General features: G+C 59.7%; 2 protein-coding genes across 2 annotated transcripts in view; one reads left to right on the plus strand and one right to left on the minus strand.

The window, feature by feature from the left end:
* LOC140399458 (interleukin-1 receptor-associated kinase 1-like) overlaps positions 1–895 on the plus strand; it is a 34,956-nt gene extending 34,061 nt beyond the window's left edge. The window contains exon 5 of the mRNA XM_072489034.1: positions 872–895. Coding sequence (XP_072345135.1) covers positions 872–895 — 24 coding nt within the window. The remainder of the gene's footprint in view (positions 1–871) is intronic.
* A 115-nt stretch (positions 896–1,010) lies between these two features.
* nprl3 (NPR3-like, GATOR1 complex subunit) overlaps positions 1,011–21,197 on the minus strand; it is a 114,889-nt gene continuing 94,702 nt past the window's right edge. Inside the window, exons 4-7 of the mRNA XM_072487989.1 lie at positions 20,155–20,287; positions 17,138–17,212; positions 10,185–10,338; positions 1,011–1,093 (exon numbers count right to left, since the gene is read on the minus strand). Coding sequence (XP_072344090.1) covers positions 1,011–1,093; positions 10,185–10,338; positions 17,138–17,212; positions 20,155–20,287 — 445 coding nt within the window. The remainder of the gene's footprint in view (positions 1,094–10,184; positions 10,339–17,137; positions 17,213–20,154; positions 20,288–21,197) is intronic.

The following is a 21,197-nucleotide window of genomic DNA, read 5'->3' on the forward strand; positions in this document are numbered from 1 at the left end:
GCCGCACTGTCGGAGGGTCGATGCTGAAGGACCGCAGCACTGTCGAAGGGTTGATGCTGAGGGAGCACCAGTGCACTGTTGGAGGGTCAGCATCGAGGGAGCGCCGCACTGTCGGAGGCTCTGTGCTGAGGGAGCGCCGCCCTGTCGGAGAGTCAGTGCTGAGGGAGCGCTGCACTGTCAGAGGGTCAGAGCTGAGGGAGCGCCGCTCTGTCAGAGGGTCAGTGCTGAGGGAGCACCGCACTGTCGGAGGGTCAGTGCTGAGGGAGCGCCGCACTGTCGGAGGGTCAGTGCTGAGGGAGCGCCGCACTGTCGGAGGGTCAGTGCTGAGGGAGTGCTGCACTGTCGGAGGGTCAGTGCTGAGGGAGCGCCGCACTGTCGGAATGTCAGTGCTGAGGGAGCGCCGCACTGTCGGAGGGTCGATGCTGAAGGACCGCAGCACTGTCGAAGGGTTGATGCTGAGGGAGCACCAGTGCACTGTTGGAGGGTCAGCATCGAGGGAGCGCCGCACTGTCGGAGGCTCTGTGCTGAGGGAGCGCCGCCCTGTCGGAGAGTCAGTGCTGAGGGAGCGCTGCACTGTCGGAGGGTCAGTGCTGAGGGAGCGCCGCACTGTCAGAGGGTCAGTGCTGAGGGAGCGCCGCACTGTCAGAGGATCAGTGCTGAGGGAGCGCCGCACTGTCAGAGGATCAGTGCTGAGGGAGCGCTGCACTGTCGGAAGGTAGGCGCCAAGGGAGCGCCTCAACGCAATGGGTTTCAAGTGAGCGATCGCTCTTCACACCCAACGGATGGTATAGAGGGCGTATTGGGGGGGGGGCGTGGGCACAGAGGCAACACAAGAGGCACAGGCCCGCTTTCCAAAGCCTCCAATTGATAGCTAGCCAGTCAGGAGAGGGGGTAGATGACTCTAAACTCCAGAGAGAAGGACTCCTTTGGTAGCGGAAGGAAAATAGTTCCAGATGCGTATAGTATATATATTTTTTTAAATGGCATAATTCAGGACAGAGCTGCCCACCTCACCTGTCAAACGCTTGCTTCAGATCAGAAGCGAGCTTGCACTTGGGCAGAATGTGATGGAACGGTGACTGGGAGTCATCGCCTACCAGGAGAAAGCAGAGAGAAAATGCATTTACATCAACACGTGACCACATCTGAAGTTCTCTGTACATTATCTGTCTCCTTACTTAAGGATGTAAACACATTGAAAACAGTTGGAAGAAGGTTGACCAGACTCGTACCAGGATCGGGCAGGTTACCTTATGAGGAAAGGGTTGTAAACATTGCCCACGTCAAAGAGATGTAAGTTGCACTAAGTGCATTCCAATCACTCAAGCATGTGATTTCACTGCACTTACCCCATGGGCAATGTTTACAAACATTGGGATTTCACCACTTAGGCCGCTGAAGCCAGAATAGAGATGAATGGATCAAAGTGGCAGAGCTGTCACTCACAAACCACGATTCGAAAGCCAGGAATGTATTGCAGACGGTATATCTGTGGGAACCGGAGGCAGGCACAGCTGCTCACCTTCCTTCGAGGGGTGGACACCTGGAGCTGCAAGGTACACATATTCCAGCTATAATGCTTCCCGCAACCCCTGTCTGGACCGCTCTCTAGCTTCCGGAGAGGGGTCTCTTTTCTGGAGGGGGCTGGTCGTCTGAGTAGGGGGGTTCCTGCGGCAGGGGGTCCCTGTGGAGGCTCCCCCCCTGTTCCAGGAATCCCTTGGGGGGGGGGGGGGGGGGGGGGGGGGTCGTGCCAGGTCACCCCCGTACTTGGAGGGGATGGGGGAGGGGGGGCGCACCCAGGCAATCTGGTACGAGGCTGCTGTGCGGTGCGCAGGGCGGGGAGGGGGGGGCATGGCAAGGGATAGGGAATTGCATCCTGCTTCACGGCTTTAAGGGGATCGTAGAGCTACTGCTCCAGCGGGAGAACACAGGGCTGGATTCTGAAGTGCTGATGCCGGTGTGGGAACTGTGGTGCTGCACTCATAAAGGTCAGTGGCACCGATCCTCCGTCCAGTGGGGGGCGAGCAACCGCGCAGCGGGAAGCCCCTGGCTTTACCTGCGGATATGGCCGAAGAATTGCCGGGTCCATAGCTGCGCATGCGCAGGGCGGTGGTCGGCAGCGGCCGCGGCGTGCAATATGGTGCCGGCCGCGAGCGGACCCAGCCGGCAAAAAACTGCCCCCTTGTAACCTGCCTCGCCACACCCTGGTCCACCACCCCGCCCCCCCCCCCCCCCCCCCCCCCCCCCCCGAGTCCCCCCATCACCCGGCGAAGGCCCCCTGCCAGCAGAAACCCCCCCCCCCCAAACTGTAGCGCCGCAGGCCACAGTCCGCAGGCCATGAAAAAAAAGGATAAGTGTTCCACGCGTCGGGAACTCCGCCCATCGGGAGCGGGCCTCAGGTGATGTCCTGAGGCCGTGTGGCGTACTCTTCGGGAACGCCATTTCGGGGCGCAAAAGGGGTGCCGCCCCCGATTTCGGCGCAAACAGTAATTCTCCGGCCTATCGCCGCGGGCGATTTCGGCATCGCCGACCAGAAAATCCCTCCCATTGTCTCCCAGCCGGAGAATCGCGCCCATCGTCTCCCAGCCGGAGAATCCCGCCCATCGTCTCCCAGCCGGAGAATCCCGCCCATCGTCTCCCAGCCGGAGAATCCCGCCCATTGTCTCCCAGCCGGAGAATCCCGCCCATCGTCTCCCAGCCGGAGAATCCAGCCCATTGTCTCCCAGCCGGAGAATCCAGCCCATTGTCCCCCAGCCGGAGAATCCCGCCCGTCGTCTCCCAGCCGGAGAATCCCGCCCGTCGTCTCCCAGCCGGAGAATCCCGCCCACTGTCTCCCAGCCGGAGAATCCAGCCCATTGTCTCCCAGCCGGAGAATCCCGCCCATTGTCTCCCAGCCGGAGAATCCCGCCCATCGTCTCCCAGCCGGAGAATCCAGCCCATTGTCTCCCAGCCGGAGAATCCAGCCCATTGTCTCCCAGCCGGAGAATCCCGCCCGTCGTCTCCCAGCCGGAGAATCCAGCCCATCGTCTCCCAGCCGGAGAATCCCGCCCATTGTCTCCCAGCCGGAGAATCCAGCCCATTGTCTCCCAGCCGGAGAATCCCGCCCATCGTCTCCCAGCCGGAGAATCCCACCCATCGTCTCCCAGCCGGAGAATCCCGCCCATCGTCTCCCAGCCGGAGAATCCCGCCCATTGTTCCCAACCGGAGAATCCCGTCCATTGTTCCCAACCGGAGAATCCCGTCCATCGTCTCCCAGCCGGAGAATCCCGCCCATCGTCTCCCAACCGGAGAATCCCGCCCATTGTTCCCAACTGGAGAATCCCGCCCATCGTCTCCCAGCCGGAGAATCCCGCCCATCGTCTCCCAGCCGGAGAATCCCGCCCATTGTTCCCAACCGGAGAATCCCGTCCATCGTCTCCCAACCGGAGAATCCCTCCCATCGTATCCCAGCCGGAGAATCCCGTCCATCGTCTCCCAGCCGGAGAATCCCGTCCATCGTCTCCCAAGCGGAGAATCCCGTCCATTGCTCCCAACCGGAGAATCCCGCCCATTGTTCCCAACCGGAGAATCCCGTCCATCGTCTCCCAGCCGGAGAATCCCGTCCATCGTCTCCCAAGCGGAGAATCCCGTCCATTGCTCCCAACCGGAGAATCCCGCCCATTGTCTCCCAGCCGGAGATTCCCGCCCATTGTCTCCCAGCCGGAGAATCCGCCCATTGTCTCCCAGCCGGAGAATCCCGCCCATTGTCTCCCAGCCGGAGAATCCCGTCCATCGTCTCCCAGCCGGAGAATCCCGTCCATCGTCTCCCAAGCGGAGAATCCCGTCCATTGCTCCCAACCGGAGAATCCCGCCCATTGTCTCCCAGCCGGAGATTCCCGCCCACTGTCTCCCAGCCGGAGAATCCCGCCCATCGTCTCCCAGCCGGAGAATCCCGCCCATTGTCTCCCAGCCTGAGAATCCCGCCCATTGTCTCCCAGCCGGAGAATCCCGCCCGTTGTCTCCCAGCCGGAGAATCCCGCCCGTTGTCTCCCAGCCGGAGAATCCCGCCCATCGTCTCCCAGCCGGAGAATCCCGCCCATCGTCTCCCAGCCGGAGAATCCCGCCCATTGTCTCCCAGCCGGAGAATCCCGCCCGTTGTCTCCCAGCCGGAGAATCCCGCCCGTCGTCTCCCAGCCGGAGAATCCCGCCCATCGTCTCCCAGCCGGAGAATCCCGCCCATTGTCTCCCAGCCGGAGAATCCCGCCCATTGTCTCCCAGCCGGAGAATCCCGCCCATTGTCTCCCAGCCGGAGAATCCCGCCCATCGTCTCCCAGACGGAGAATCCCGCCCACTGTGCCTGAAATTCTCCAGCTGTTGGGACTGAGAGTTCCTGCCGGCAGTGTGGGGCGGCTTCAGTGAGAAATCCCATTGACATCCGGGGGGGGGTAGAGAATCCCTCCGCCAGTGACGGCGCGCCATCGGCAAACCAGCGGCCGGGGGGCTGGAGAATCCAGCTCAAGAGTGTTGGGGGGGGGCGGTTCCTGACAGGGTGGGTGTGGGGGGAGGGGGTCTTGGCAGAGTGGGTGTGGGGGGCAGTGGGCTCCTGACAGAGTGGGTGTGGTGGGGGGGGTTCTTCTTGTTGGGGAATATGGAACTCGAGGGTCACTGTTGAAAAATAAGGGGGTCGGCCAATAGAGACGGAGCTGAGGACAAATTCCCTCTCGGAGGGTCACGAGAATGAAAGACCAACGTCACCTGGAGCGTGAGTGACAACTGCAGAGTCCTGCTGATAGAACACAGAACATTACAGCGCAGTACAGGCCCTTCGGCCCTCGATGTTGCACAGACCTGTGAAACCACTCTAAAGCCCATCTACACTGTTCCCTTATCGTCCATATGTCTGACCAATGACCATTTGAATGCCCTTAGTGTTGGCGAGTCCACTACTCTTGCAGGCAGGGAATTCCACGCCCTTACTACTCTCTGAGTAAAGAACCTACCTCTGACATCTGTCTTATATCTATCTCCCCTCAATTTAAAGCTATGTCCCCTATTGCTAGACATCACCATCCAAGGAAAAAGGCTCTCACTGTCCACCCTATCCAATCCTCTGATCATCTTGTATGCCTCAATTAAGTCACCTCTTAACCTTCTTCTCTCTAACGAAAACGCCTCAAGTCCCTCAGCCTTTCCTCATAAGATCTTCCCTCCATACCAGGCAACATTCTGGTAAATCTCCTCTGCACCCTTTCCAATGCTTTCACATCTTTCCTATAATGCGGCGACCCGAATTGCACGCAATACTCCAAATCCGGCCGCACCAGAGTTTTGTGCAGCTGCAACATGACCTCATGGCTCCTAAACTCAATCCCTCTACCAATAAAAGCTAACACACCCTACGCCTTCTTAACAACCCTCTCAACCTGGGTGGCAACTTTCAGGGATCTATGTACATGGACACCGAGATCTCTCTGCTCATCCACACTGCCAAGAATCTTACCATTAGCCCAGTACTCTGTCTTCCTGTTATTCCTTCCAAAATGAATCACCTCTCACTTTTCTGCATTAAACTCCATTTGCCACCTCTCAGCCCAGCGCTGCAGCTTATCTATGTCCCTCTGTAACTTGCAACATCCTTCCGCACTGTCCACAACTCCACCGACTTTAGTGTCATCTGCAAATTTACTCACCCATCCTTCTACGCCCTCCTCCAGGTCATTTATAAAAATGACAAACAGCAGTGGCCCCAAAACAGATCCTTGTGGTACACCACTAGTAACTGGACTCCAGTCTGAACATTTCCCATCAACCACCATCCTTTGTCTTCTTCCAGCTAGCCAATTTCTGATCCAAACTGCTAAATCTCCCTGAATCCCATGCTTCCGTATTTTCTGCAGTAGCCTACCGAGGGGAACCTTATCAAACGCTTTACTGAAATCCATATACACCACATCAACTGCTTTACCCTCATCCACCTGTTTGGTCACCTTCTCAAAGAACTCAACAAGGGTTGTGAGGCACGACCTACCCTTCACAAAACCGTGTTGACTATCTCTAATCAAATTATTCCTTTCCAGATGATTATACATCCTATCTCTTATAAACCTTTCCAAGATTTTGCCCACAACAGAAATAAGGCTCACTGGTCTATAGTTACCGGGGTTGTCTCTACTTTCCTTCTTGAACAAGGGGACAACATTTGCTATCCTCCAGTCTTCTGGCACTATTCCTGTAGACAAAGATGACTTAAAGATCAAAGCCAAAGGCTCAGCAATCTCCTCCCTAGCTTCCCAGAGAATCCTAGGATAAATCCCACCCGGCCAGGGGACGTATCTATTTTCACACTTTCCAGAATTGCTAACACCTCCTCCTTATGAACCTCAAGCCCTTCTAGTCTAGTAGCCTGAATCTCAGTATTCTCCGCGACAACATTGTCTTTTTCCTGTGTGAATACTGACAAAAAATATTCATTTAGCACCTCTCCTATCTCCTCGGACTCCAAGCACAACTTCCCACTACTGTCCTTGACTGGCCCTACTCTCACCCTAGTCATTCGTTTATTCCTGACATATAGAAAGCTTTCGGGTTATCCTTGATCCTACTGCCAAAGACTTCTCGTGTCCCCTCCTGGCTCTTCTTAGCTCTCTCTTTAGGTCCTTCCTAGCTAACTTGTAACTCTCGAGCGTCCTAACTGAACCTTCATGTCTCATCTTTACATAAGTCTCCTTCTTCCTCTTGACAAGTGTTTCGACTGCTTTAGTAAACCACGGTTCCCTTGCTCGACCACTTCCTCCCTGCCTGACAGGTACATACTAATCAAGGACACGCAGTAGCTGTTCCTTGAACAAGCTCCACATTTCCATTGTGCCCGTCCCCTGCAGTTTTCCTCTCCATCCGATGCATCCTAAGTCTTGCCTCATTGCATCATAATTGCCTTTCCCCCAAATATAACTCTTGCCCTGCGGTATATACCTATCCCTTTCCATCACTAAAGTAAACTTAATCGAATTGTGGTCACGATCACCAAAGTGCTCACCTACCTCCAAATCGAACAACCGTCCTGGTTCATTACCCAGTACCAAATCCAATATGGCCTCGCCTCTCGTTGGCCTATCTACATACTACGAAGTCTTACAACACCAGGTTAAAGTCCAACAGGTTTGTTTCGATGTCACTAGCTTTCGGAGCGCTACTCCTTCCTCAGGTGAATGAAGAGGTCTGTTCCAGAAACACATATATAGACAAAATTCAAAGATGCCAAACAATACTTGGAATGCGAGCATTAGCAGGTGATTAAATCTTTACAGATCCAGAGATGTTCTGGATCATCATTGGAAATCGACAGTTCCAACGCGCTACAGCGAAAAACCGGACCGACCTCCTCAGAAGACAAACATGGGACACAACCGACAGAATACCCTTCGTCGTCCAGTACTTCCCCGGAGCGGAGAAACTACGTCATCTTCTTCACAGCCTTCAACACGTCATTGATGACGATGAACATCTTGCCAAGGTCATCCCCACACCCCCACTACTTGCCTTCAAACAACCGCGCAACCTCAAACGAACCATTGTTTGCAGCAAACTACCCAGTCTTCAGAACAGTGACCACTTCACCACACAACCCTGTCATGGCAATCTCTGCAAGACGTGCCAGATCATCGACATGGATACCACTATTACACGTGAGAACACCACCCACCAGGTACGCGGTACATACTCGTGCGACTCGGCCAACGTTGTCTACCTCATACGCTGCAGGAAAGGATGTCCCGAAGCGTGGTACATTGGCGAGACCATGCAGACGCTGCGACAACGAATGAACGGACATCGCGCAACAATCACCAGGCAGGAATGTTCCCTTCCAGTCGGGGAACACTTCAGCAGTCAAGGGCATTCAGCCTCTGATCTCCGGGTAAGCGTTCTCCAAGGCGGCCTTCAGGACCCGCGACAACGCAGAATCGCCGAGCAGAAACTTATAGCCAAGTTCCGCACACATGAGTGCAGCCTCAACCGGGACCTGGGATTCATGTCGTATTACATTCATCCCCCACCATCTGGCCTGCGAAATCCTACCAACTGTCCTGGCTTGATACAATTCACACCTCTTTAACCTGGGGTTACCCCATCTCTGGATCTGTAAAGATTTAATCACCTGCTAATGCTCGCATTCCAAGCATTGTTTGGCATCTTTGAATTTGTCTATATATGTGTTTCTGGAACAGACCTCTTCATTCACCTGAGGAAGGAGCAGCGCTCCGAAAGCTAGTGACATCGAAACAAACCTGTTGGACTTTAACCTGGTGTTGTAAGACTTCGTACTGTGCTCACCCCAGTCCAACGCCGGCCTCTCCACATCATGTCTACATACTGTGTCAGGAAACCCTCCTGCACACATTGGACAAAAACAGACCCATCTAAAGTACTCTAACTATAGCATTTCCAGTCAATATTTGGAAAGTTAAAGTCCCCCATAACAATTATCCTGTTGCTTTCGCTCCTATCCAAAATCATCTTTGCAATCCTTTCCTCTACATCTCTGGAACTTTTCGGAGGCCTATAGAAAACCCCTAACAGGGTGACCTCTCCTTTCGTGTTTCTAACCTCAGCCCATACTAGCTCAGTAGACGAGTCCTCATCAAACGTCCTTTTTGCCACCGTAATACTGTCCTTGACTAATAATGCCCACCCCTCCCCCTCTTTTACCACCTTCCCTGAGCTTACTGAAATATCTAAACCCCGGCACCTGCAACAACCACTCCTGTCCCTGCTCTATCCATGTCTCCGAAATGGCCACAACATCGAAGACCCAGGTACGAACCCATGCCGCAAGTTCACCCACCTTATTCCGGATGCTCCTGGCATTGAAGACACACTTTAAACCACCTTCCTGCCTGCCGGTACACTCCTGCAACTTTGAAACCTTACTCATGACCTCACTACTCTCAACCTCCTGTATACTGGAGCTACAATTCAGGTTCCCAAGCCCCTGCTGAACTAGTTTAAACCCTCCCGAAGAGCATTAGCAAATTGCCCTCCCAGGATATTGGTACCCCTCTGGTCCAGGTGTAGACCATCCCATTTGTAGAGGTCCCTCCGACCCCAGAATGAGCTCCAATTATCCAGAAATCTGAAACCCTCCCTCCTGCACCATCCCTTTAGCCACGTGTTCACCTCCTCTCTCTTCTTATTCCTCGTCTCGCTATCAAACGTTTCTGAAGAGATAAAACACCTGGTCACACGATGAGAGGCAAATGTTCCAGATCATAGAGGGAGCTAACCCCGTGCTGTACCTGTCCTGGGAGTGTTTGATGGGGACAGTGTAGAGGGAGCTTTACTCTGTATCTAACACCGTGCTGTACCTGTCCTGGGAGTGTTTGATGGGGACAGTGTAGAGGGAGCTTTACTCTGTATCTAACCCAGTGCTGTACCTGTCCTGGGAGTGTTTGATGGGGACAGTGTAGAGGGAGCTTTACTCTGTATCTAACCCCGTGCTGTACCTGTCCTGGGAGTGTTTGATGGGGACAGTGTAGAGGGAGCTTTACTCTGTATCTAACCCCGTGCTGTACCTGTCCTGGGAGTGTTTGATGGGGACAGTGTAGAGGGAGCTTTACTCTGTATCTAACCCCGTGCTGTACCTGTCCTGGGAGTGTTTGATGGGACAGTGTAGAGGGAGCTTTACTCTGTATCTAACCCCGTGCTGTACCTGTCCTGGGAGTGTTTGATGGGGGTAGTGCAGAGGGAGCTTTACTCTGGATCTAACCCCATTCTGTACCTGTCCTGGGGAGTGTTTGATGGGGACAGTGTAGAGGGAGCTTTACTCTGTATCTAACCCCGTGCTGTACCTGTCCTGGGAGTGTTTGATGGGGACAGTGTAGAGGGAGCTTTACACAGAGGGGAGGGGGACGCACAGAGGGGAGGGGGACGCACAGAGGGGAGGGGGACGCACAGAGGGGAGGGGGACGCACAGAGGGGAGGGGGACGCACAGAGGGGAGGGGGACGCACAAAGGGGAGGGGGACGCACAGAGGGGAGGGGGGCGCACAGAGGGGAGGGGGGCGCACAGAGGGGAGGGGGGCGCACAGAGGGGAGGGGGGCGCAGAGGGGAGGGGGACGCACAGAGGGGAGGGGGACAGACAACGAGATGGGGGCCACTGAGAGAGAGACATGAAAATTGAAGTGACGGCGTTTTCACTGTGGACTCACTCTCAGACATGGTGGACACCTCATCCTGAATGGCCAGCATCAGTTTGGCCTCCCGGGTGAGGTATTGGCAACGCTGCTCTTCGTGCTGCAGGACAATGGCGATGCGACGAGAGAGGTTGTGCATGCAGCTGATAACCGAGGGATCGGCGTTCGCCTGTCAGCAATCCGGAGAGAGAGACACGGCATTAATAACTCACAAAGAGCGACGACAGGGTGCAAAGATATACAGACACCGGAAGAAATTCCTCCTCATCTCTGACTCAAATATTATAATAATAATAAGTAGGCTTACATTAACACTGTGGTGAAGTTACTGTGAAAATCCCCTAGTCGCCACATCCCGGCGCCTGTTCGGGTACACGGAGGGAGAATTCAAAATTTCCAATTCACCTAACAGCACGTCTTTCGGGACTTGTGGGAGGAAACCGGAGCACCCGGAGGAAACCCTCGCAGACACGGGGAGAACGTGCAAACTCCACACAGACAGTGACCCAAGCCGGGAATCGAACCCGGGTCCCTGCCGCTGTGAAACAACAGTGCTAACCACTGTGCTGCCGTGCCACCTGACGACCTGACTCTGAGATTCTGCCCTCTGGTCCTAGACTCTCCCACAAGAGGAAACATCCTCTCAGCATCGACCCCGTCAATCCCACCCAGAATCCTCTCTGTCTCAATAAGGTCGCCTCACATTCTTCTAAACTCCCAATGAGTACAGGCCCCGGCCTACTCAACCTCTCCTCATAACAAAATCCCTCCAGTCCCGGGATCAAGTGAACCTTCCCTGGGCTGCCTCCAATGCCGGGATATCTTTCGTGAGATAAGGGGACCAAAACCATTCACTGTATTCCGGCTGTGGTCTAACTAGTGATTTGTATAGTTTTATCAGTATTTCCCTATTTTTATTCTCCAGTCCCTTTGAGGTAAAGGCCAACATTCCATTTGCTCTCCCGATGACCTGCTGAACTTGCATGCTGGCGTTTTGTGATTTATGCATGAGGACCCCGAACTCCCTCGGTGCTGCAGCTTTCTGCAGTCTTTCTCCATTTCAATAACATTCAGCTTCTTTATTCTTCCTACCAAAGTGCATAACTTCACATTTTCCGACGTTATATTCCAACTGCCATGTTTTTGCCCATCTACCTGACCTCAGTATCGCTCAGTGTATTTTTGTGTCATCCGCAAACAAACAAGTCAATTTTAAGATGCATCTTAGTGGAGGTGAGAGCGCGAGTGAAGGTGAGGGCAAGAGCGGTGAAGGGGTGGCAGTACAAGGGTGGGGCGAAGGACGAGTGGCAGGACGAAGAAGGGGTGATGGGGTGGAAATACGAACGTGTGGCGAGGGAGGGGTGGCGGGGCGAGGGAGTGGCGAGGGAGGGTCAGAGGGAGTGGCGGAGGGGCAGAGGGAGTGGCGGAGGGGAGAGGGAGGGGCGGAGGGGAGTGGGAGGGGCGGAGGGGAGTGGGAGGGGCGGAGGGGAGTGGGAGGGGCGGAGGGGAGTGGGAGGGGCGGAGGGGAGAGGGGGGGTGGAAGGGAGAGGGAGGGGCGGAGGGGAGAGGGAGGGGCGGAGGGGAGAGGGAGGGGCGGAGGGGAGAGGGAGGGGCGGAGGGGAGAGGGAGGGGCGGAGGGGAGAGGGAGGGGCGGAGGGGAGAGGGAGGGGCAGAGGGGAGAGGGGGGGCAGAGGGGAGAGGGAGAGGCGGAGGGGAGGAGCGGAGGGGAGGGGCGGAGGGGAGGAGCGGAGGGGAGGGGCGGAGGGGAGGGGCGGAGGGGAGGGGCGGAGGGGAGGGGCGGAGGGGAGGGGCGGAGGGGAGGGGCGGAGGGGAGGGGCGGAGGGGAGGGGCGGAGGGGAGGGGCGGAGGGGAGGGGCGGAGGGGAGGGGCGGAGGGGAGGGGCGGAGGGGAGGGGCGGAGGGGAGGGGCGGAGGGGAGGGGCGGAGGGGAGGGGCGGAGGGGAGGGGCGGAGGGGAGGGGCGGAGGGGAGGGGCGGAGGGGAGGGGCGGAGGGGAGGAGAGGAGGGGCGGAAGGGAGGGGCGGAAGGGAGGGGCGGAGGGGAGAGGGAGGGGCAGAGGGGAGAGGGAGGGGCAGAGGGGAGAGGGAGGGGCGGAGGGGAGGGGCGGGGCGGAGGGGTTTGGGCGGAGGGGTTTGGGCGGAGGGGAGAGGGAGGGAGGGAGGGGAGAGGGAGGGAGGAGGGGAGAGGGCGGTGCGGAGGGGAGAGGGCGGTGCGGAGGGGAGAGGGCGGTGCGGAGGGGAGAGGGCGGGGCGGAGGGGAGAGGGCGGGGCGGAGGGGAGAGGGCGGGGCGGAGGGGAGAGGGCGGGGCAGAGGGGAGAGGGTGGGGCGGAGGGGAGAGGGTGGGGCGGAGGGGAGAGGGCGGGGCGGAAGGGAGAGGGGGGGCGGAAGGGAGAGGGGGGGCGGAGGGGAGAGGGCGGGGGAGGGGAGAGAGCGGGGCGGAGGGGAGGAGGGGAGTGGGCGGGGCAGAGGTGAGTGGGCGGGGCAGAGGGGAGAGGGCGGGGCGGAGGGGAGAGGGAGGAGGGGAGGAGGGGCGGGGCGGAGGGAAAGGGCAGAGGGGGAGGGGCGGAGGGGGGCAGAGGGGAGGGGCGGAGGGGGGCAGAGGGGAGGGGCGGAGGGGGGCGGAGGGGAGGGGAGGAGGGGGAGGGGAGGGGGGGCGGAGGGGAGGGGAGGGGAGGGGAGGAGGGGGAGGGGAGGGGGGGCGGAGGGGAGGGGAGGGGCGGAGGGGAGGGGCGGAGGGGAGGGGCGGAGGGGAGAAGGGGCGGTGGGGGGGGAAGGGAGGGGAGTGGGCGAAGGAGGGGAGGGGGACGGGTGAGGGAGGGGAGAGGAAGGGGTGAGGGAGGAGAGAGGGAGGGGCAAGGGAGGGGAGAGGGAGGGGCGAGGGAGGGGCGAGGGAGGGGCGAGGGAGGGGCGAGGGAGGGGCGAGGGAGGGGCGAGGGAGGGGAGAGGGAGGGGAGAGGGAGGGGAGAGGGAGGGGCGAGGGGAGAGGGAGGGGCGGGGAGAGGGAGGGGCGGGGAGAGGGAGGGGCGGAGGGGAGGGGCGGAGGGGAGGGGCGGAGGGGAGGGGCGGAGGGGAGGGGCGGAGGGGAGGGGCGGAGGGGAGGGGCGGAGGAGAGGGGCGGAGGGGAGGAGAGGAGGGGCGGAAGGGAGGGGCGGAAGGGAGGGGCGGAGGGGAGGGGCGGAGGGGAGAGGGAGGGGCAGAGGGGAGAGGGAGGGGCAGAGGGGAGAGGGAGGGGCGGAGGGGAGGGGCGGGGCGGAGGGGTTTGGGCGGAGGGGTTTGGGCGGAGGGGAGAGGGAGGGAGGGAGGGGAGAGGGAGGGAGGGAGGGGAGAGGGCGGTGCGGAGGGGAGAGGGCGGGGCGGAGGGGAGTGGGCGGGGCGGAGGGGAGAGGGCGGGGCAGAGGGGAGAGGGTGGGGCGGAGGGGAGAGGGCGGGGCGGAGGGGAGAGGGCGGGGCGGAAGGGAGAGGGGGGCGGAGGGGAGAGGGCGGGGGAGGGGAGAGAGCGGGGCGGAGGGGAGAGGGCGGGGAGGAGGGGAGTGGGCGGGGCAGAGGTGAGTGGGCGGGGCAGAGGGGAGAGGGCGGGGCGGAGGGGAGAGGGAGGAGGGAAGGGAAGGGGAGGAGGGGCGGGGCGGAGGAAAGGGCAGAGGGGGAGGGGCGGAGGGGAGTGGCGGAGGGGAGGGGCGGAGGGGAGAAGGGGCGGTGGGGGGGGAAGGGAGGGGAGTGGGCGAAGGAGGGGAGGGGGACGGGTGAGGGAGGGGAGAGGAAGGGGTGAGGGAGGAGAGAGGGAGGGGCAAGGGAGGGGAGAGGGAGGGGCGAGGGAGGGGCGAGGGAGGGGCGAGGGAGGGCGAGGGAGGGGCGAGGGAGGGGCGAGGGAGGGGAGAGGGAGGGGAGAGGGAGGGGAGAGGGAGGGGCGAGGGGAGAGGGAGGGGCGGGGGAGAGGGAGGGGCGGAGGGGAGGGGCGGAGGGGAGGGGCGGAGGGGAGGGGCGGAGGGGAGGGGCGGAGGGGAGGGGCGGAGGGGAGGGGCGGAGGGGAGGGGCGGAGGAGAGGGGCGGAGGGGAGGAGAGGAGGGGCGGAAGGGAGGGGCGGAAGGGAGGGGCGGAGGGGAGGGGCGGAGGGGAGAGGGAGGGGCAGAGGGGAGAGGGAGGGGCAGAGGGGAGAGGGAGGGGCGGAGGGGAGGGGCGGGGCGGAGGGGTTTGGGCGGAGGGGTTTGGGCGGAGGGGAGAGGGAGGGAGGGAGGGGAGAGGGAGGGAGGGAGGGGAGAGGGCGGTGCGGAGGGGAGAGGGCGGGGCGGAGGGGAGTGGGCGGGGCGGAGGGGAGAGGGCGGGGCAGAGGGGAGAGGGTGGGGCGGAGGGGAGAGGGCGGGGCGGAGGGGAGAGGGCGGGGCGGAAGGGAGAGGGGGGCGGAGGGGAGAGGGCGGGGGAGGGGAGAGAGCGGGGCGGAGGGGAGAGGGCGGGGAGGAGGGGAGTGGGCGGGGCAGAGGTGAGTGGGCGGGGCAGAGGGGAGAGGGCGGGGCGGAGGGAGAGGGAGGAGGGAAGGGAAGGGGAGGAGGGGCGGGGCGGAGGGAAAGGGCAGAGGGGGAGGGGCGGAGGGGGGCAGAGGGGAGGGGCGGAGGGGGGCGGAGGGGAGGGGAGGAGGGGGAGGGGAGGGGGGGCGGAGGGGAGGGGAGGGGCGGAGGGGAGGGGCGGAGGGGAGGGGCGGAGGGGAGAAGGGGCGGTGGGGGGGGAAGGGAGGGGAGTGGGCGAAGGAGGGGAGGGGGACGGGTGAGGGAGGGGAGAGGGAGGGGTGAGGGAGGGAGAGGGAGGGGAGAGGGAGGGGCAAGGGAGGGGAGAGGGAGGGGCGAGGGAGGGGCGAGGGAGGGGCGAGGGAGGGGCGAGGGAGGGGCGAGGGAGGGGTGAGGGAGGGGAGAGGGAGGGGAGAGGGAGGGGCGAGGGGAGAGGGAGGGGCGGGGGAGAGGGAGGGGCGAGGGAGGGGAGAGGGAGGCGAGAGGTGGAGGGGCGAGGGAGTGGAGGGGTGGAGGGGAGAGGGAGGGGTGGAGGGGAGAGGGAGGGGTGGAGGGGAGAGGGAGGGGTGGAGGGGAGAGGGAGGGGTGGAGGGGAGAGGGAGGGGTGGAGGGGCGAGGGAAAGATGGAGGGGAGAGGGAGGGGTGGAGGGTAGAGGGAGGGGCGGAGGGTGGAGGGAGGGGCGGAGGGGAGAGGGAGGGTTGGAGGGGCGAGGGAAGGGTGGAGGGGAGAGGGAGGGGTGGAGGGGAGAGGGAGGGGCGGAGGGGAGAGGGAGGGGCGGAGGGGAGAGGGAGGGGCGGAGGGGAGAGGGAGGGGCGGAGGGGAGAGGGAGGGTTGGAGGGGCGAGGGAAGGGTGGAGGCTAGAGGGAGGGGTGGAGGGTAGAGGGAGGGACGGAGGGGAGAGGGAGGGGTGGAGGGGTGAGGGAGGGGAAGAGGGGAGAGGGAGGGGAGAGGGAGGGGTGGAGGGGAGAGGGAGGGGTGGAGGGGAGAGGGAGGGGCGGAGGGGAGAGGGAGGGGAGAGGGAGGGGTGGAGGGGAGAGGGAGGGGTGGAGGGGTGAGGGAGGGGAAGAGGGGAGAGGGAGGGGTGGAGGGGAGAGGGAGGGGTGGAGGGGAGAGGGAGGGGTGGAGGGGAGAGGGAGGGGTGGAGGGGAGAGGGAGGGGCGGAGGGGAGAGGGAGGGGCGGAGGGGAGAGGGAGGGGCGGAGGGGAGAGGGAGGGGAGAGGGAGGGGTGGAGGGGAGAGGGAGGGGTGGAGGGGAGAGGGAGGGGAGAGGGAGGGGTGGAGGGGAGAGGGAGGGGAGAGGGAGGGGTGGAGGGGAGAGGGATATCGGTGACAAATATCCAGCTCGTTGGGCGTCCAGAACGAGAGCGATGGGAATCTTCTGTCCACCAACAACCCGCACGTCGACCATTTTAAAAGGGGGCTGCTTCTGGGATCTTACTGGGCCCCATGGCAACTCCACCTCCAAACTGCACGAGGCAGAATAATACTTACTGGGCCCCAAGGCAACTCCACCTCCAAACTGCACGAGGCAGAATAATACTTACTGGGCCCCAAGGCAACTCCACCTCCAAACTGCACGAGGCAGAATAATACTTACTGGGCCCCAAGGCAACGCCACCTCCAAACTGCACGAGGCAGAATAATACTTACTGGGCCCCAAGGCAACGCCACCTCCAAACTGCACGAGGCAGAATAATACTTACTGGGCCCCAAGGCAACTCCACCTCCAAACTGCACGAGGCAGAATAATACTTACTGTGCCCCAAGGCAACTCCACCTCCAACAAACTGCACGAGGCAGAATAATACTTACTGGGCCCCAAGGCAACTCCACCTCCAAACTGCACGAGGCAGAATAATACTTACTGGGCCCCAAGGCAACTCCACCTCCAACAAACTGCACGAGGCAGAATAATACTTACTGTGCCCCAAGGCAACTCCACCTCCAAACTGCACGAGGCAGAATAATACTTACTGGGCCCCAAGGCAACTCCACCTCCAAACTGCACGAGGCAGAATAATACTTACTGGGCCCCAAGGCAACTCCACCTCCAACAAACTGCACGAGGCAGAATAATACGTGACGGGGCGACTAGGGGCTTTTCACAGTAACTTCATTGAAGCCTACTTGTGACAATAAGCGATTATTATTATGTCAGATCGCGTCTCCTCTCGCAAGGGATGACTAATTCCCACCGCACCCCCCCCCCCCCCCCCCCCCCCCCGCCCCCAAAGACCGATGGACATCCCTCGCGGGAGGGGACGCGATCTGACCTAATAATAATAATCGCTTATTGTCACAAGTAGGCTTCTATGAAGTTACTGTGAAAAGCCCCTAGTCGCCACATTCCAGCACCTGTTCGGGGAGGCCGGTACGGGAATCGAACCGCGCTGCTGGCATTGTTCGGCATTACAAGCCAGCTGTTTAGCCCACTGTGCTATACCAGTCCCTACCCGTAAAGCGAACACCACATTGAACAGGATCATGGTCGGCATCTCCCGCTTTGGTGACGGGTCCAGCTTAGAGACCTGAAAGAGACGAGATGGGGATCAGTCGAGCGTCCAGGGTCACCTTACTCCCACCAGCGTTCACACCGACAGGAGGAGCAGGCAGGCAGCAGGGTTATTATGATCCCAGACTCGGCCTCGCCAGTGGCAGAAACCCCAATATTTGTGAGGAAAGGATTCCGTGCTCCAGGAGTGATTTCACAAAGAAATAGGGATAGGGTTTGTTGAAACAAACTTTATTACTGACCCAGTATTAAAATCTTCAACATCACACCAGAAAATAGCAACAATTACCCCTTAAACAATGCTACTCAACACAGTCAGGTTGTGGAGATGCCGGCGTTGGACTGGGGTGAGCACAGTAAGAAGTCTTACAACACCAGGTTGAACTCCAACAGGATTGTTTCAAATCACTAGCTTTCGGAGAGCTGCTCCTTCCTCAGGAATAAATGATAATCTTCATTACTGTCACAGTTGGGTTACATTAACGCTGCAACAAAGTTACTGTGAAAATACTCCAGTCGCGACACTGTTCGGGTACACAGAGGGAGAATTCAGAATGTCCAATTCACCTAACAGTACATCTTTCGGGACTTGTGGGAGGAAACCGGAGCACCCGGAGGAAACGCACGCAGACTGCGCATAGACAGTGACCCAAGCCGGGAATCGAACTTGGGACCCTGGGAGGAGGGAGCAAGAGGGAGAGGGGGTGAGAGGGAGAGGGTGCGGGGACGAGAGGGGGCGGGGGCGGGAGGGGGCAGGAGCGAGAGGGGGCAGGGACAAGAGGGGGGCGGGGCTGGAGGGGGCGGGTGCGGGAGGGGGCGAGATGGGGCGGGAGCGAGAGGGGGCGAGAGCGAGGGGGGGGGCGGGAGGGAGGGGGGGGCGGGAGGGAGGGGGGGGGCGGGAGCGAGGGGGGGGCGGAAGGGAGGGGGGCGGGAGGGAGGGGGGGGCGGGAGCGAGGGGGGGGCGGAAGGGAGGGGGGCGGGAGGGAGGGGGGCGGGAGGGAGGGGGCGGGAGGGAGGGGGCGGGAGGGAGAGGGGGCGGGAGGGAGAGGGGGCGGGAGGGAGAGGGGGCGGGAGGGAGAGGGGGCGAGGCGAGAGGGGGCGGGAGGGAGAGGGGGCGGGAGGGAGGGAGTGTGTGAGGGAGCGAGGGAGTGAGTGAGGGAGCGAGGGATTGAGTTAGGGAGCAAGGGAGTGAGTGTGTGAGTGAGCGAACGAGGGAGTGAGTGAGTGAGGGAGCGAGGGAGTGGGTGAGTGAGGGAGTGGGTGAGTGAGGGAGTGAGTGTGTGAGAGAGCGAGGGAGTGAGGGAGTGAGTGTTTGAGTGAGGGAGCGAGTGAGTGTGTGAGCGAGTGAGTGAGCGAGCGAAGGAGTGAGTGAGTGAGGGAACGAGGGAGTGTGTGAGTGAGGGAGTGAGTGTGTGAGAGAGTGAGGGAGTGAGTGTGTGAGAGAGTGAGGGAGTGAGTGTTTGAGTGAGGGAGCGAGTGTGTGAGCGAGTGAGTGAGCGAGCGAAGGAGCGAGTGCGTGAGGGAGCGAGGGAGTGAGTGAGGGAGCGAGGGAGTGGGTGAGTGAGAGAGGGAGCGAGGGAGTGAGTGAGGGAGCGAGGGAGTGAGTGTGTGAGGGAGCGAGGGAGTGAGGGAGCGAGGGAGTAAGCGAGGGAGTGAGTGTGTGAGTGAGTGTGTGAGTGAGCAAGCGAGGGAGTGATCGAGGGAGTGAGTGAGCGAGGGAGTGGGTGAGTGAGGGAGTGTGTGAGAGAGCGAGGGAGTGAGTGCGTGAGGGAGCGAGGGAGTGAGTGAGGGAGTGAGTGAGGGAGTGAGTGAGGGAGTGAGTGAGGGAGTGAGGGAGCGAGGGAGCGAGTGAGTGAGGGAGTGAGGGAGTGTGTGAGCGAGTGAGTGAGCGAGCGAGGGAGCGAGTGCGTGAGGGAGCGAGGGAGTGAGTGAGTGAGTGAGCGAGGGAGTGAGGGAGTGAGGGAGTGAGTGTGAGGGAGTGAGCGAGGGAGTGAGTGTGTGTGAGTGAGTGAGCAAGCGAGTGAGTGAGGGAGTGAGGGAGTGGGTGAGTGAGGGAGTGAGGGAGTGAGTGAGTGAGTGAGTGAGTGAGTGAGTGAGTGAGGGAGTGAGTGTGTGAGTGAGAGTGAGTGAGTGAGCGAGGGAGTGAGGGAGCGAGGGAGTGAGTGAGGGTGAGGAATGGAGCAAAAGAACAAGGTACTAGTAAGGGGATAAGTAACTATAAGTAGTTGGGTAAAGTTAGGAGTAGACACTAATACAGGTGATTAGAGGATTAGGGTAACGGACGTTTAAACATCTCTAGTTTAGGCTGGAGAAAATGGGTAGCAGTCTAATTGCCTGGAACTAGGATTTCGCAAAGCATGAAGAAGGGGGATGGGCAGCCATTAGGACCGGTTCTTTGTGCAGAGGATGCTGGGTGAAAGGGGCCCAGGGTCAGCTTATTTGGCCAGGTCAAGGACTGTGTGAGAAACACCTATGAGAATCTTGCATTTGCCATCTTGCCTTATTTGGTCGTGTGTGAAACTTGATTCTATGTTCAGGTGTAGAAGATGTTATGTTGCTTTGTTTTCACTCACTTGCTCTGGGGATCTCAGGAACAGTGTTGGTCCTGGGCTATCAGAGTGAGTCTAGCTTGCAAGCTATTTGAAATAAACCAAAGAAATGTTTATAAATCCAACTCAGCCTTTGACTGAGACCAGACTGAGGGCAGGAAGACTCAATATCATCAAGGGAGTGAGTGAGGGAGCGAGGGAGTGAGTGTGTGAGAGAGCGAGGGAGCGAGGGAGTGAGTGAGTGAGGGAGCGAGGGAGTGAGTGAGTGGAGTGAGGGAGTGAGGGAGTGAGCGAGCGAGCGAGCGAGTGAGTGAGGGCGGGGGCGAGGGCGTGAGTGAGGGAGCGAGGGCGTGAGTGAGGGAGGGAGCGAGGGCGTGAGTGAGGGAGCGAGCGAGTGAGGGACCCTTACCTGGAGCCCGAGCGGGTGCTGCAGCAGAGTTGGGTGGCCGACAAACCGAACGTTGTCAATCTTCAGCTCAAACTTCTTGCCGCACATTTCCGACTTGGTTGCCAAGATGGTCGCCAAGATCACGTCGGAGAACCTCGAGCAACAAAAGCAGAGGGAGCGAGCGCGTGAGTAACCCAGTCACAGTGCTCAGCAGCCACACCGAGTGATTCCTCCTCCCTCCCACGGCTGACAATTAAATCGGATAGATCTGCAACGCTCAGGAAGCAGGAACGTAATGCCATTCTTGTTTTGTTTCATTACAAGCGACCCCGATTAGGGGGGGGAGAAAGAGAGAGACTATTACAGGAGATGGGAGATCATCCCGATCAAGCGCCCAGATTGATCCCGACACATTGTGTGATAACAGACAAGCCGAGAAAGTGGGAATTTGTAGAGACAGGCAACAGGTTTAAAGGAAGAGGCATCGCTGCAACGGATCGCCTGCACGAAGAAAGAGAGGCATCAGATCAAAGCATCAGAGTGAGTTACAGACTGGAATCTAATCGAGGGATTCGGGACGGTTTAATAGGGGAGCAAGAGAAAGAGAAGACCCACTCAAGGACACGAAGTGGGTGAAATCCTTAATGAGTACTTGGTCTTGGTATCCACCAGGAAGGACATGACAGATGCTGAGATCAGGGATAGGCGTGTGAACTCTCTTGAGAGCATCAATATATCAAAGGAGGATTGAGTATCCTAAATTGCATTGAGGGAGACAAGCTCCTGGGGCTGGATGGGATCTATCCCAGGTTACTGAGGGGGGCAAGGGGAGTAATAGCTGGGGCCTTAACAGATATCCTCACATCCTCTTTGACCACAGGCGTGGTTCCAGAGGACTGGAGAATAGCCAATGATAGTCCCTTGTTTAAAAAAGGAAGCTGGGATAATCTAGCAAATTATAGGCCGGTGAGCCTGACATCAGTGGTGGGAACCTTTGTAAAAGATATTGAGGGACAGGATATATGCACATTTGGAGGAAAATGGACTAGATAGCGACAGGCAGC

Source organism: Scyliorhinus torazame, chromosome 22 (assembly GCF_047496885.1).
Source record: "Scyliorhinus torazame isolate Kashiwa2021f chromosome 22, sScyTor2.1, whole genome shotgun sequence".
Taxonomy (NCBI): Eukaryota; Metazoa; Chordata; class Chondrichthyes; order Carcharhiniformes; family Scyliorhinidae; genus Scyliorhinus; species Scyliorhinus torazame.